Source organism: Mobula hypostoma, chromosome 3 (genome assembly GCF_963921235.1).
Source record: "Mobula hypostoma chromosome 3, sMobHyp1.1, whole genome shotgun sequence".
NCBI lineage: Eukaryota > Metazoa > Chordata > Chondrichthyes > Myliobatiformes > Myliobatidae > Mobula > Mobula hypostoma.
In genome coordinates, this window is record NC_086099.1 from 166,584,045 (window position 1) to 166,597,960 (window position 13,916).

General features: G+C 41.4%; 1 protein-coding gene across 2 annotated transcripts in view; it reads left to right on the plus strand.

The window, feature by feature from the left end:
• oxnad1 (oxidoreductase NAD-binding domain containing 1) overlaps nucleotides 1-13,916 on the plus strand; it is a 38,860-nt gene that overhangs the window by 3,909 nt on the left and 21,035 nt on the right. The window contains exons 2-4 of one of the 2 annotated variants that reach the window (XM_063044060.1): nucleotides 2,916-2,979; nucleotides 10,489-10,595; nucleotides 12,773-12,914. In XM_063044060.1, the coding sequence (XP_062900130.1) occupies nucleotides 2,916-2,979; nucleotides 10,489-10,595; nucleotides 12,773-12,914 (313 nt within the window). Of the gene's footprint in view, nucleotides 1-2,912; nucleotides 2,980-10,488; nucleotides 10,596-12,772; nucleotides 12,915-13,916 lie in introns of both variants that reach the window. The other variant, XM_063044059.1, reaches the window with a different exon arrangement.

Sequence of the window (13,916 nt, forward strand, 5' to 3'; positions counted from 1 at the left end):
ATTTCATTTTGATAGAGCCATGGTTATATTCCATCTGGAGTACAGGTTTCCCCTGCCATCCGAAGGTAGAGTGTTCCTATGAAACGGTTCGTAAGCCGAAATGTCATAAAGCGAAGAAGCAATTACCATTTATTTATATGGGAACATTTTGTGAGCGTTCGCAGACCCAAAAATAACCTACTGAATCATGCCAAACAACACGTAAAACCTAAAATAACAGTAACACATAGTAAAAGCAGGAATGATATGATAAATACACAGCCTATATAAAGTAGAAATACTTTTCCACTTTCATTACTGCACTGCTCTCCGTAATGAAAATCTCATGCAAGCGCTCTCGGCAGAAACACGCGCAAGTGCTCTCCAGTAACCTTTAAGCTATGAAGCTGCCAAATCATACCAAATAACACGTAAAAATACACAACCTATATAAAGTAGAAATAATGTATGTACAGTGTAGTATCACTTACGGGAATCGGGAAGACAGCGCCGAGCACACTGATGATGGTGTGTGAGACTGAGTCATCAGAGTTTGGGTGGTGCAGTGGCCCCCACCCTCCGGGCCACTGAGCGATACATTGCCGCGAAGAATGCAGGGGTCCAGCGGTAGCCGGGAGGTACACAGCACATCTTTAAGAAAAAAGCCGAAACAAACATGCTAATTAATTAGGTGCTGCCCGTAATTGTCGGCCCAAATCAGTGCTGATTTCCGATTGTGTTATCTCTGATCTGGGCTGACAATTACGTGTCGGTGGCACCTAATTAATTAGCATGTTTATTTCGGCTTTTTACTTAAAGATGTGCTGTGTGCCTCCCCGCTACCTTTGCATTCTCCGCGAATCGGTATCTGTCCGTGACCTGGGGGTTGGGGTGGTGGGACACTGGGGTGTCATCTTATCACCTGTTTCCATTAGAGCAGGCAGCTCATCTTCTCCTATGACTGCCCGCCTCGATGTCGAAGATCGAGGTTCGTCATTTGCTGTGGCTGATGTGGAAGGCTTGCTTGACTGCCGAGCCTTGCGCATTTTTCTATCACACAGTTCTTTAATAAGGACTCAAACCATCCTGCAAATATCCCCTAAACCGATGTACCCTTTCAAAATTAAGGTCGTACTTTATCATTACTCATTCAGTTTCGATTGTTATCCTTTTTTCTTCCAATTGCATCAGCTCTTCATCTGTCATTTCTTGGTGATGGGATGCCAAAACCTCTTCAACATCATGTTCGTCAACTTCCACAGGCCAAACTCACTTTGTCCTTACTTCATTCACCATGATCAAAACACTTAATTATGTCTAGTTTTACCGTAAGTGTAACACCCTTATGAGCTCTTTCAGGCTTTTCCGATACCATAGAACTCATCTTACAAACGGCTGCTCACAGGTACATGTTAAAGCAAAGCAGTTCCGAATCTGGGGGAGAGCGGCTGCTCGGGGCGCGCTGACTTTTATCGCGCACTGATTTTTTCGCATGCTGATTTTTTTATTGCGCGCTGAATTTTTTTTTCGTAACAGTAAAAACACCTTCTGAAAGCGAAAACAGGGTACTAATGTAGGTCTTTCGTAACAGTGAGGTTTCGTAAAGCGAACGTTTGAAAAGCGGGGGACACCTGTATTGAATTGTATCTTGTATTGATCTGGAGTATTGTATTAGCCATCCTGGAGGTGGTTGAGTAGAGAATAATTTCTGTTTTGGAGAACAAAAAGATGACCTAATATTTAAAGTTGCAGGTAAACCATCAGGAAGGTATTTGTTTCAGTTGAATCCAGAAAATGTTCTCAAAAAAGAACTGTCAATGCTTTATTAAGTATATTCCTGAGACTGTTAGATGAGGGTTTCAAAGCACATACAGATTTAGTGAAATGGTAGCCCTTTTGTCAGGATATAATTCACCTGTTAAAGTTCTTTCTTAGCAACAAACACGAGTTTTTAAAAAAAAAGTAAAGTTAAAAGTGCTGGATTCTTTTATGTTCTTGCTTTATTTAAATATAAAGCTAAATTTCAATCCAAAACTACAGCTGCAACTTGCAAATTGCAGTTGTTCTTAAGAATTCTAAAGGTTTTATGAAAGAAATCAAATCCTTTTATAAGAAATTAATATTTTATGTTTGAATGGCCAATATTTTGAGGAAAAAATGTCTGCACATCACACTTACCTGGCTCTGCTATTCTAATTACAAGTATAGTGATACGAAAAAATATTTTTTATGCATTTTATCACTCCTCCCAAAATTTTCAATTAGATTGTACTGTTCCTCTAGCCAGAAGTTGAAACCAGGTGGCAGACATTAAAATGACAAGATCATATGTTGGTTCTGCTGGTTAGAATTAGTTTACTCTTTAAACACTGGAGTTTATTGCTTTCACTTGAGGAGCCAACTACTGCATCAGCCTAATAATGCATTCAAGACCATATCTCCCACTCTGGACAGAATTTCTTTTTCCCCTCTCCTGTTTGGTAGCAGACACAAACACTTCTAAGTACATGGTAGCTTCAAGAAAAGTTTCTTTCATGCTATCATCAAACACTTTAACAGACCTCTCATACAATCAGAGATGAACTCTTGATCTCCCAATCTATAGTAATGGCCTTTGCATTTTATTTGCCTCTTTGCACTGTACTTTCTCTGTACTGCAACACAGTATTCTGTGTTCTGTTTTTCTTTTTCCTACCTTGCTGTACCTGTGAATGGCATGCACACAACAGCTTTATACTGTGTCATGGAACAAAAACAAACTAATGCCAAAATCTTGAAACATAATAATTCAATTGGTACCACATCAGAATTTCAGTGTTTATGTACACATACTAATAGCTTCATCGTGAGGATTTGATCATGAGACTTGAATATATTTTTAAAATCTGTTAATGTACTACTCATGTAAATTAGTATATTGCATTTACCTTTAGCAGAAATATATCATCAAGAAGGAAAACCGATCATCTAGAAAGAACAATCAACAACTTTCGCCAAGAGGTCAGTATAACCTGCATATTCTGCTATTCTATCTCCCTTACCATAGCATTGGAGAGGGATAGGAACAGACAAGTTAGGGAAATGTTTAATTGGAGTAAGGGGAAATATGAGGCTATCAGGCAGGAACTTGAAACTATAAAATGGAAACAGATGTTCTTAGGGAAATGTATGGAAGAAATGTGGCAAATGTTCAGGGGATATTTGAGAGGCGTTCTGCGTAGATATGTTCCAATGAGACAGGGAACGGATAGTAGGGTACAGGAACCATGGTGTACAAAGGCTGTTGTAAATCTATTCAAGAAGGAAAAAACAGCTTGTGGAAGGTTCAAAGAAAACTAGGTAATAATGGAGATTGAGAAGATTATAAGGCTAGCAGGAAGGAGCTTAAGAATGAAATTAGGAGAGCCAGCAGGAGCCATGAGAAGGCCTTGGTGAGCAGGATTAAGGAAAACCCCAAAGCATTCTACAAGTATGTGAAGAGCAAGAGGATAAGATGTGAAAAAATGGGACCAATCAAGTGTGACAGTGGATAAGTGTGTTTGGAACCAGAGGAGATCGTAGAAGTACTTAATGAATACTTGCTTCAGTATTCACTACGGAAAAGGATCTTGGCGATTGTAGGGATGGCTTGCAGTGGATTGAAAAGCTTGAGCATGTAGATATTAAGGAAGAGGATGTGCTGGAGCTTTTGGAAAGCATCAAGTTGGATAGGTCACCGGGACTGGACGGGAGGTACCCCAGGCTGCTGTGGGAGGTGAGGGAGGAGATTGTTGAGCCTCTGGCAATGATCTTTGCATCCTCAGTGAGGACAGGAGAGGTTCCGGAGGATTGGAGGGTTGCTGATGTTTTTCCCTTATTCAGGAAAGGGAGTAGGGATAGCCCAGGAAATTATAGATGGTGAGTCTTACTTCAGTGGTTGGTAAGTTGATGGAGAAGATTCTGAGAGGCAGGATTTATGAACATTTGGAGAGACATAATATGATTAGGAATAGTCAGCATGGCTTTGTCAAAGGCAGGTTGTGCTTTACGAGCCTGATTTAATTTTTTGAGGATGTGACTAAGCACATTAATGAAGGTAGAGCAGTAGATGTAGCGTATATGGATTTCAGCAAGGCATTTGATAAGGTACCCCATGCAAGGCTTATTGAGAAAGTAAGGAGGCATGGGATCCAAGGGGACATTGCTTTGTGGATCCAGAACTCGATTGTCCACAGAAGGCAAAGAGTGGTTGTAGACGAGCCATATTCTGCATGGAGGTTGGTGAGCAGTGGTGTGCCTCAGGGATCTGTTCTGAGACCCCTACTTTTTGTGATTTTTTTTTTAAATATATAAATGTCCTGGATGAAGAAGTGGAGGGATGGGTTAGTAAATTTGCTGATGACACAAAGGTTGGGAGTGTTGTGGATAGTGTGGAGGGCTGTCAGAGGTTACAGTGGAACATCAATAAGATGCAAAACTGAGCTGAGAAGTGGCAGATGGAGTTCAACCCAGGTAAGTGTGAGGTGGTTCATTTTGGTAGGTCAGATATGATGGCAGAATATAGCAATAATAGTAAGACTCTTGGCAGTGTGGAAGATCAGAGGGATCTTGGGGTCCGAGTCCATAGGACACTCAAAGCTGCTTTGCAGGTTGGCTCTGTGGTTAAGAAGGTAAACAGTGCATTGGCCTTCATCAATCGTGGGATTGAGTTTGAGCTGAGAGGTAATGTTGCAGCTATACAGGACCCTGGTCAGACCCCACTTAGAGTACTGTGCTCAGTTCTGGTTGCCATAGAAAGGGTGCCGAGGAGATTTCCAAGGATGTTGCCTGGATTGGGGAGCATGCCTTATGAGAATAAATTGAGTGTACTTGGCCTTTTCTCCTTGGAGCAATGGAGGATGAGAGGGGTCCTGATAGAGGTGTAGAAGATGATGAGAGGCATTGATCATGTGGATAGTCGGAGGCTTTTTCCCAGGGCTGAAGTGGCTAGCACAAGAGGGCATAGTTTTAAGGTGCTTGGAAGTAAGTACAGAGGAGATATCAGGGGTAAGTTTTTTACGCAGAGAGTAGTGAGTGCCGGCCGCAGTGATGGAGGCAGTAACAATAGGGTCTTTAAAGAGACTCCTGGATGGATACATAGAGCTTAGAAAAATAGAGGGCTATGGGTAAGCCCAGGTGGTTCTAAGGTAAAGGACATGTTTGACACAGCTTTATGGGTTGGAGGGCCTGTATTGTGCTGTAGGTTTTCAATATTTCTATATTGTAGGAAAGAGGAGAATCTTGTTAATCAATTACATTTTGTTTCTTACATGTCATGTGAAGACCCCTTGTCATACTGATCTCTGAAAGGAAAGCTTTGTTACAAGATTGAAAATATGTGGCTATGTTTCTTCTGATTCATAGAATCATAAAAATACACGCTTTTAACTTGCCTTGTCTGGATTGGCCATGATGCCTATATATGTTAATTTCATTTACCCAGATTAGGCCAGTACCCCTCTACAGCTCTTCTAAGTATCTACCCAAATGTCTTTAAGTCCACCCCCTCATTTGGCAGCTTGTTCTAGATTATCACGGCTTTCCATGTAAAGCTTGCCCTGTAGATCTCTTCCCTCACCCTAAATTGTAGCCATAAGATCAATATTCTGGAGAGCGGACCTACAAAATCATCTGATCCAGATGATGTCTCTGACCATGTCCTTAGTACCTGCATAGATCAGCAGGGAGGATATCTGCAGACGTTTTTTAATCTTTCCCTGCCTTGGTCTGAGGTTCCAATCAATATGGCACCTGCATAAAATGCTCCTTTTGTCGACATCTGGATAGATTATGAAGCCATATATTTCACTTCCTTTATGTCTTTTACATTTGCTTTTTGTCTTGAATGTGTTTCTGGAGCTGTTGGAGCCTGTGATTTGAAGTTTGGAGATTGTTGGGTATTTCAGCACTCTGCTATCTTCGAGAGGGTTCTGGGAGGCAGAGGCAGTCTGCGGGAATATCGTGGTGAGAAGACTGTGAACCAATGTTTGACTCCATTTCACCAACTAAAGCAGTGAGGGAGATTGGAACACTGGCTGCTTGCCTTTTATCACTGGTGGGATCGCTCTGCTCCAGGAGAGGGGAGTCTGCCTTTTTATCACTTGTGAGATCGCTGTGCTCCAGGAGAGGGGAGACTGCCTTTTTATCACTGGTGAGATTGCTCTGCTCCAGGAGAGAGAAGATTGCCTTTTTATCACTGGTAATATCGCTCTGCTCCAGGAGAGGGGAGACTGCCTTTTTTCGCCCGAACTTTCTCTTCTTTTTGTGTGTGGGGTGGAGGGGGTGGTCGATATGCCTGTTCCTGTTTTGTTTTTGTCTGGGGAGGAGGGATTTGGGGATTGATGATTGTGTTGACTTTCTTTTCCTCCTTTGTTTCGTGACTATCTGGAGAGGAAGAATTTCAGAGTTGTATACTTTGTTAATAAATGCTTAGACTATGAGGAGGGATTGAGTTGTCTGGGACTGTACTCACTGGAATTCAGAAGAATGAGAGGAGATCTTATAGAAACATATAAAATTATGAAAGGGATAGATAAGATTGAAGCAGGAAAATTGCTTCCACTTGTAGGTGAGACTAGAACTAGGAGACATAGCCTCAAGACTGGGGGGGAGTAAATTTTGGGACGAAGATGAGGAGGAACTGCTTTTCGCAGAGAGTGGTGAATCTGTGGAATTCTCTGCCCAATGAAGCAGTGGAAGCTACGTTAGTAAATATATTTAAGACAAGATTAGATAGATTTTTGCATAGTAGGGGTATTAAATGTTCTAGGGAAAAGGCAGGTAGATGGCGATGAGTCAATGGCCAGATCAGCCATGATCTTATTGAAAGGTGAGGTAGGCTCAACGGGCCAGATGGCCTACTCCTGCTCCTATTTCTTGTGTTCTTGTGAACCTTTGAACCTGCTTTATAAGAGCACTATCATCCTGGTACCTGAGGAAAACAAGATAACATGTCTTAATGACTTCTGCCCATGTCTCTAACATCCACCACTGTGAAGTGATTTGAGAGCCTGGTCTTGGCATACAATAACTCCAAACTGCCTGACAAACTCAACTCACTGCAATTCACCAAAACAGGGCTAATGGCAGATACCACCTCCCTGTCTGTACACGGGTATCTTTACTGTCCAAATGCTACAGAGATCAATCTTAGACTATTGTTTATTAATTTACAGCTCTGACATCAATAGTATAATTCCAAGCAAATTCATCACTCAGTACCTCCCTTTGCAACTGGAATCTTAACTTCCTGACCAACAGCCCACAGTCAGTAAGGATGGGTACCTCTGCCACTATTATCCTCAACACGGGTGTCTTACAAGGCTGCATCCTCAGCCCATTCCAGCTTGGCCAGATTCTGCTCTAACTCCGTAGTCTTCCCGATCTCAGATAATGAGTCAGAATACAGGAAGAAGATGGAGCCTAGTTGCGTGGTGTCTTGACAACACCTTTACTTCAATGTCAGCAAAATAAGCTGGGCATTAACTTAAGAAAGGAGGATGGTGCTCATTCCTGTTTATTTCGAAGGTGCTGAGGTCGAGAGGGTTGAGAGCTTCAAGTTCCTAGGAGTGACCATCACCAGCAGTTTGTCCTGGTCCAACTATGTTGACATCAAAGTTAAAAATGCCTCAATTCCTAGGAGGCTAAAGAAGTTTGGCATGTCCTGTTTGATCCTCACCAATTTTTATTGACCATAGAAGGCATCCTGTCCAGATGAAGCAACACACATCAAAGTTGCTGGTGAATGCAGCAGGCCAGGCAGCGTCTCTTGGAAGAGGTACAGTCGACGTTTTGGGCTGAGACGCTTCGTCAGGACTAACTGAAGGAAGAACTAGTAAGAGATTTGAAAGTGGGAGGGGGAGGGGGAGATCCAAAATGATAGGAGAAGACAGGAGGGGGAGGGATGGAGCCGAGAGCTGGACAGTTGATTGGCAAAAGGGATGTGAGGATCATGGGACAGGAGGCCCAGGGAGAAGGAAAAGGGGGGGGGGGGAACCCAGAGGATGGACAAGGGGTATAGTGAGAGGGACATTAAAGGATTGCAACAATGTTTAATGTAGGAATACTTTCATTGTATAGACTAATTCCTAACTAAAGTGTAATCCTCCATTTATAAATATGAACAGCAGTTCTGACCTGAATGAGATGATTTCTTGTGTTTCAAGAACAGAGATAATTTAAAACAACTTCTATTTCAAATGTTGAATAATTCATTGTAAATGTTAAATCTTTGTGTATAGGAGATGTTTCTAAACTTGACTAACTTCAGTCTGGTGCAAGTCACCTTTATAAAGAACTCTCAAATGTAGACTCTTAAGTATGGAGAAAGCAGAAAACCTCTCATGTATATAAACTGAAGGGCCTGTTAAGTGAAAGATAGAGGAATTACTTTTCCTAATGCAGTAATACTGAAATGGAGGATGAAATTACACCTGTCCAAATCCCCGCAGCAACCCTGTAATCTATGTCTTGGTGGCTGACCGAACGTCCTTAAGGAGGGTGAGCCCACGCAGTTCTGGCTCTGACCTTGCACCTGGCTCAGTACAGAAAACCTGTGCCAACCAACTGGTTGGATTGTTCAAGGACATCTTGAACCTCTCACTGCTGCAGTTGGAAGTTCCCATCTACTTCAAAAGGGCATCGAAGAGAAGAGCAGGGTGAGCTGCCTCAATGCCGTACTCTGTGATTGTGCTTTGAGAGGTTGGTGATGGCTGGAATTAACTCCTGCACCACCACGGACCTGGACCCACTGCAGTTTGCCTACTGTCACAACAGGTCCACAATGGACACAGTCTCTCTGGCCCTACAGCTATGCAGGCTGTTGTTTATCAATTACTACATGGCATTCAATACCATCGTCCCTTCAGTACTAATAATAAACAAAAACTTCAAAAGTTAGGCCTCTGTACCTGTCCCTGCAACTAGATCCTGGACTTGCTTGTAAAGAAACCCCAGTCAGTGTGGACCAGTAATACACATCTACTCTTTACTGACAATCAATGGAGGCACACTTCATTTTACATGCTTAGCCTACTGTTCTGTTCTCTCAAATTCATGACTGTGTGGCCAGGCACAACTCAAGCACCTACCACCTCTCTAAATTTGCCAATAACACCACTATTGTTGGCAGAAATGCAATGAGAAATCGTACAGAAGTGAGATGGATCATAGACACAAGAGATTCTGCAGATACTGGAAACGTTGAGCAACACATACAACATGCTAGAGGAGTTCAGCAAGTTGGGCAGCATCTATGAAGAGGAATAAACAGTTGACATTTGCAGAGAGCCTGTCTTTTGCGGGGGGGACAGAAAGAAAGAACTCGACCAAGCAGTCCTCCAATCTGTACTAGGTCTCACCAATGTAGAGAAGGCTGCACAGGGAGCACCAGATACTCACTGGTAAAGTGTCACCTCACCTGAAAGGACTGTTTGGGACCCTGAGTGGTGGTGAGGGAGGAGGTGCAGGGACAGATGTAGCGCTTGTCATACTATTCATGGGTCTATTGTCTTCATCTAATTCCTCCTTTAACCCTTTGTCTCTTCCACCTATTCCCTCCCAACTTATTACTTCATTTCACCCCCCCCCCCCGCAACCCAGCTTCCTCCTCACACGTCTTGCTCATCATCTGCCAGCTTGTACTCCCACATTCGGATTCTGCCTCCTTCCTTTCCAATACTGAGGAAAGTCTTGGCCCAAAAAGTTGACTGCTTATTTCCCTCCACAGATACTGTCTGATGTGCTGAGATCCTCCAGCATTGTGTATTTTTCGCAGTTTAGTGGTATTATTGCAGCAATAACCTTGCACTCAACATGAGCTAGATCAAGAAATGACTCTGGACCTCAGGAAGAGCAAGTTGGGAGAACACATCAGTCCTCATTGAGGGGTCAGTTGTGGAAAGGATGAGCAGTTTCAAATTGCTGGCAGTCAATATCTCAGGGTGTGTTTTGGGCCTCACACATTGATGGCATCACGGATGCAGTACGGTAGAGGCTATATTTCATTAGGAGTTTTGAGAAGATTTGGTATGTCACTCGAGCAAGTTTTTGTAGATGTACTCTGGACAGCATCCTGACTGTTGCATCACCATCCTATATGGAGGCTCTAATGAACAGGATCAAAAGAAGCGGAAAGGGTTCTAGACTCAGCCAGCTCCATCACAGGTACGTCCCTCCCCGCCATTGAGGACGTCTTCAAAAGGTGGTGCCTCAAGAAGGTGGTATTCATCTTTAAAGGATCTTCTCCATCTAGAAAATTCCCTCTTCTCAGTGCTACCATTGAGGAGGAGGTACAGAATTCTGAAGACTCTTGCTCATTGTTTTAAGAACAGCTTCTTCCCCTCTGCCATGAACACTACCTCACTATTCCTCTTTTGCCTTATTTATTGTAACTAAGAGTATATTTTGTCTTACACTGTTGTACTGCTGCTGCAAAACGACAAATTTCATGATGTATGTCTGTGATAATAAACCTGATTCTACTTTCTTTAGATGGTTGCTGAAGCAAGAGTCTGTGGGATAGTTTATCAATCTAAAACAGTTAAGAGACTACGCCTTCTTGTGATGAACAAAGATTTCACCTTCAAAGCAGGACAGTGGTAAATATTAAATATCATTTGTTTTAATTTCTACTTTGCATTCAAGGTGCTTATTTTGAGTATTATTATTTCTCTGTACACAGTGTAACAGATCTTTATTTTTATGAGAGATTTAGGCACTGGTGACTAGTTCAAATAGGAACCTGCACCAAAAATGTCCAATTCTGATACAGACAAAGTTTAATTACATGAATTTGGATAATTCGATCTACTTGGTTGTCACTTTGGGCAAAACTTAGAGCTGCATGATGATTCTCCTCCCGCTAGTCTACTGTAGCCTACAACTTGCAACATGCAGTCTGTTGAAGTTGTGATCTTTCACCCTTTCCTCAGGTTGTCTGTTTACCTTTGAACTCTTAGAAAACCTCCTTCTCAATGTGCCAGCAGTTCACCCATTTTTAACTTAAAACTGCAATAAATCCAAAATTCTGTAGCTGTGTTTATTTTGCTTGCAGTGAGGTCCATAATCCAAGTTTTGTAATGTCTCTCTAGTTGTACTAATTCGTGTATTTCAAATTATCATCTTCCTCCATGTAATTGGTCTTTAATTCCTTCCCAGCACCACATTTACCCCCCTTTTTTCCACCTTTTCTCAAACCAATTTATCACCAGGTATTTTCCCAGTGTATAGCTTCCAATAACAAAGTAATCATCTTTGCTGCTATCCTTACTTCATAGATGTCTGCTGTTCAAATGCCAAGATCCCCCTGGTAGAAATTCTCACTTCTTTTCAAAGATCCTTGCATTTGGCTGTGCTTTGTTCCTGCTTAATCATTTCTCTTCCCCAGCTAATAAAAGTTACTTTATAAATTGTTCTTGTCCCCTTGTTGAGCTGTGTTGTGTAGCCAGATTATTTAATAAATATTTTCAATGCTTTTATAACAATTCAGATACAAAACTTAAGTCATGATTTGACCATCGTGTTTGCAAGCAGTTCAGGTCTAACATGACTAGCATAAAAAGTGAGCAAATGTTAAACAACAGTTTCAAAAAGACTGTTTGGCCTAATTGAAATAGTAATGCACGATGAGGAATATGCTGCACCCTGAGGTTATAGATCATGGCACTGTGTATTTCTTTACAGCTTCTGAAAATAGGACAACTGTGAAAGGGTCCATTGCACCCTATTTTGGCATGCCTGATCTCTTCCAAGTTTATTCCAATTAGCATAATTGTTCTGCCTCTCAAAATCATGGAAAGTACTCTACCTATGAAGGAAGGACTTGGTCTTTATAAGGGCTATACAGTGGTCACTTCCACCAGTGATATGGATAGACCTATATGTCATGAGTATTTTAGTGAGAATAAGATCAGTAGATTTATCTGTCAGTTTTTTTTACCTACAGTATGAAGATAAAGCTATGCCAGTCATCTTTTCATAAGAGATCAGCTCTAATTAATTTTCCTTTTCTTCCCTTTTTAAGTGTGGGGTAAGGCAGTGTTATGAAAGTAGACTAATTTCTTCTATGACAGTCGAATAAATATAGGTAGTACATCTAAGTGAATAAACAGTAAGATTGTGAACTGTTAGCTTTGGATTTAGTTGCCAAAAGGAAAAATAGTCTGTAGGACCAAAGCCAATGATGTTGGTCTTTCAAATATTTCTTACCCTGTCACCACATCTATTGAAATCTAAAGCCATTTCTTTCTTTCTTATAGACATCTTTATGCTAACATTCTTTGAGTGATATCCCATCTTTCAACCCTATATACTTGAACTCATCAAAAACCTAGATTTGCAGTATCTCAGTCCAACATGGCCTTAATTTTGAAACATTCATCCTGTTCAAACACTTGCTGCTCCACTTAGGCTAGGTAAAATTAAAGATACAAGAGATATTACTGTGCATTACTTGATTTTTAGCCTCTTGTGAATCCCAGATTCTACTTGGTCCTTTTGGCAGTTATGCTTTTAGCTCTTTTGACCCAAAAGTCTGATATTCCCTCTGTCACCTTTTTTAAAGTTCCATTAAATCACTCATTAAATTCAGTAATTGGTCACATTATTACCTCTATTGGAAGCGTTTACTCATACTTCTCGGGGTTCTGAAGGCTAAAGAACTATTAGTTTCAGAAATATTCTACCATTTTAATCAAATGTTTTATTTTGTATAAGTTTCTTATTTTGTGGTGTATTCTTTTGATATAAAAGATAGTATTTTTTTTTGTCATTGAAGGGTAGACTTCTTTATCCCTGGCATATCAAAAGTTGGTGGTTTTTCCATCTGTTCGAGTCCGGGGCTGTTGGAGAGGGAGAATGTGGTGGAATTAGCAGTAAAATACAGCAAGCATCCTCCTGCCCACTGGATTCATACACAGGTAACTAAATAAATATCTTAATTTTCAAGAGTTCGTATTGTTAAGATTTCACCATTAATAACTCAGTGTTACATACTCTATATTGTAAGACCATAAATATAGGAGCGGAATTAGACCATTTGGCCCAATTGAGTCTGCTCCACCATTTCATCATGGCTGATCTATTTTCCTTTTAACTCCAGTCTCCTGCCAACTCCCCATAACCCTTCATGCCCCAACAAATCAAGAATCTTATCAATCTCTGTCTCAAATTCACTCAGTGACTCGGCCTCCACAGTCATCTGTGGCAATGAATTCCACAGATTCACCACTCTTTCTGGCTAAAGAAATTCCTCCTCATCTCTGTTCTAAATGACAACCCTCTATTCTGAGGCTGTGCCTACTGGTCCTGGACACCCCCACCATAGGAAACATCCTCATAACATCCACTATTGAGGCCTTTCAACATTTGATAGGTTTCAATGAGATCTTTCCCTCATTCTTCTGAATTCCAATGAATACAGGCTCAGAGCCATCGATCAGGCCTCCTATGGTAACTCTTTCATTCCCAGAATCATTCTTGTGAACCTCCTCTGAACCCTCTCCAATGTCAGCACATTCTTTCTTAGAGAAGACGCCCAAAACTACTTGCAGTGCTCCAAATAAGGCTTCACTGTGCTCCAAGCATCAACAATATATCCTTGCTTTTATATTCTAGTCCTCTCAAAAAGAATGCTAATATCGCATTTCCCTTCCTCATTACCATCTCAACCTGCAAATTAACCTTTGGGGAATCCGACACAAGGACTCCCAAGTCCCTTTGCACCTTAGATTTTTGAATTTTCTCTATTCAGAAAATAGTCTACACTTTTACTACTTCTACTAAAGTGCATGGCCATACATTTCCCAACACTATTTCATCAGCCACTTCTGTGCCCATTCTCCTAATCTGTCTAAGCCTCCTTGCTTCCTCACCACTACATGCCCCTTCATGTACTTTCATTTAGTTCACAAACTTGGCCA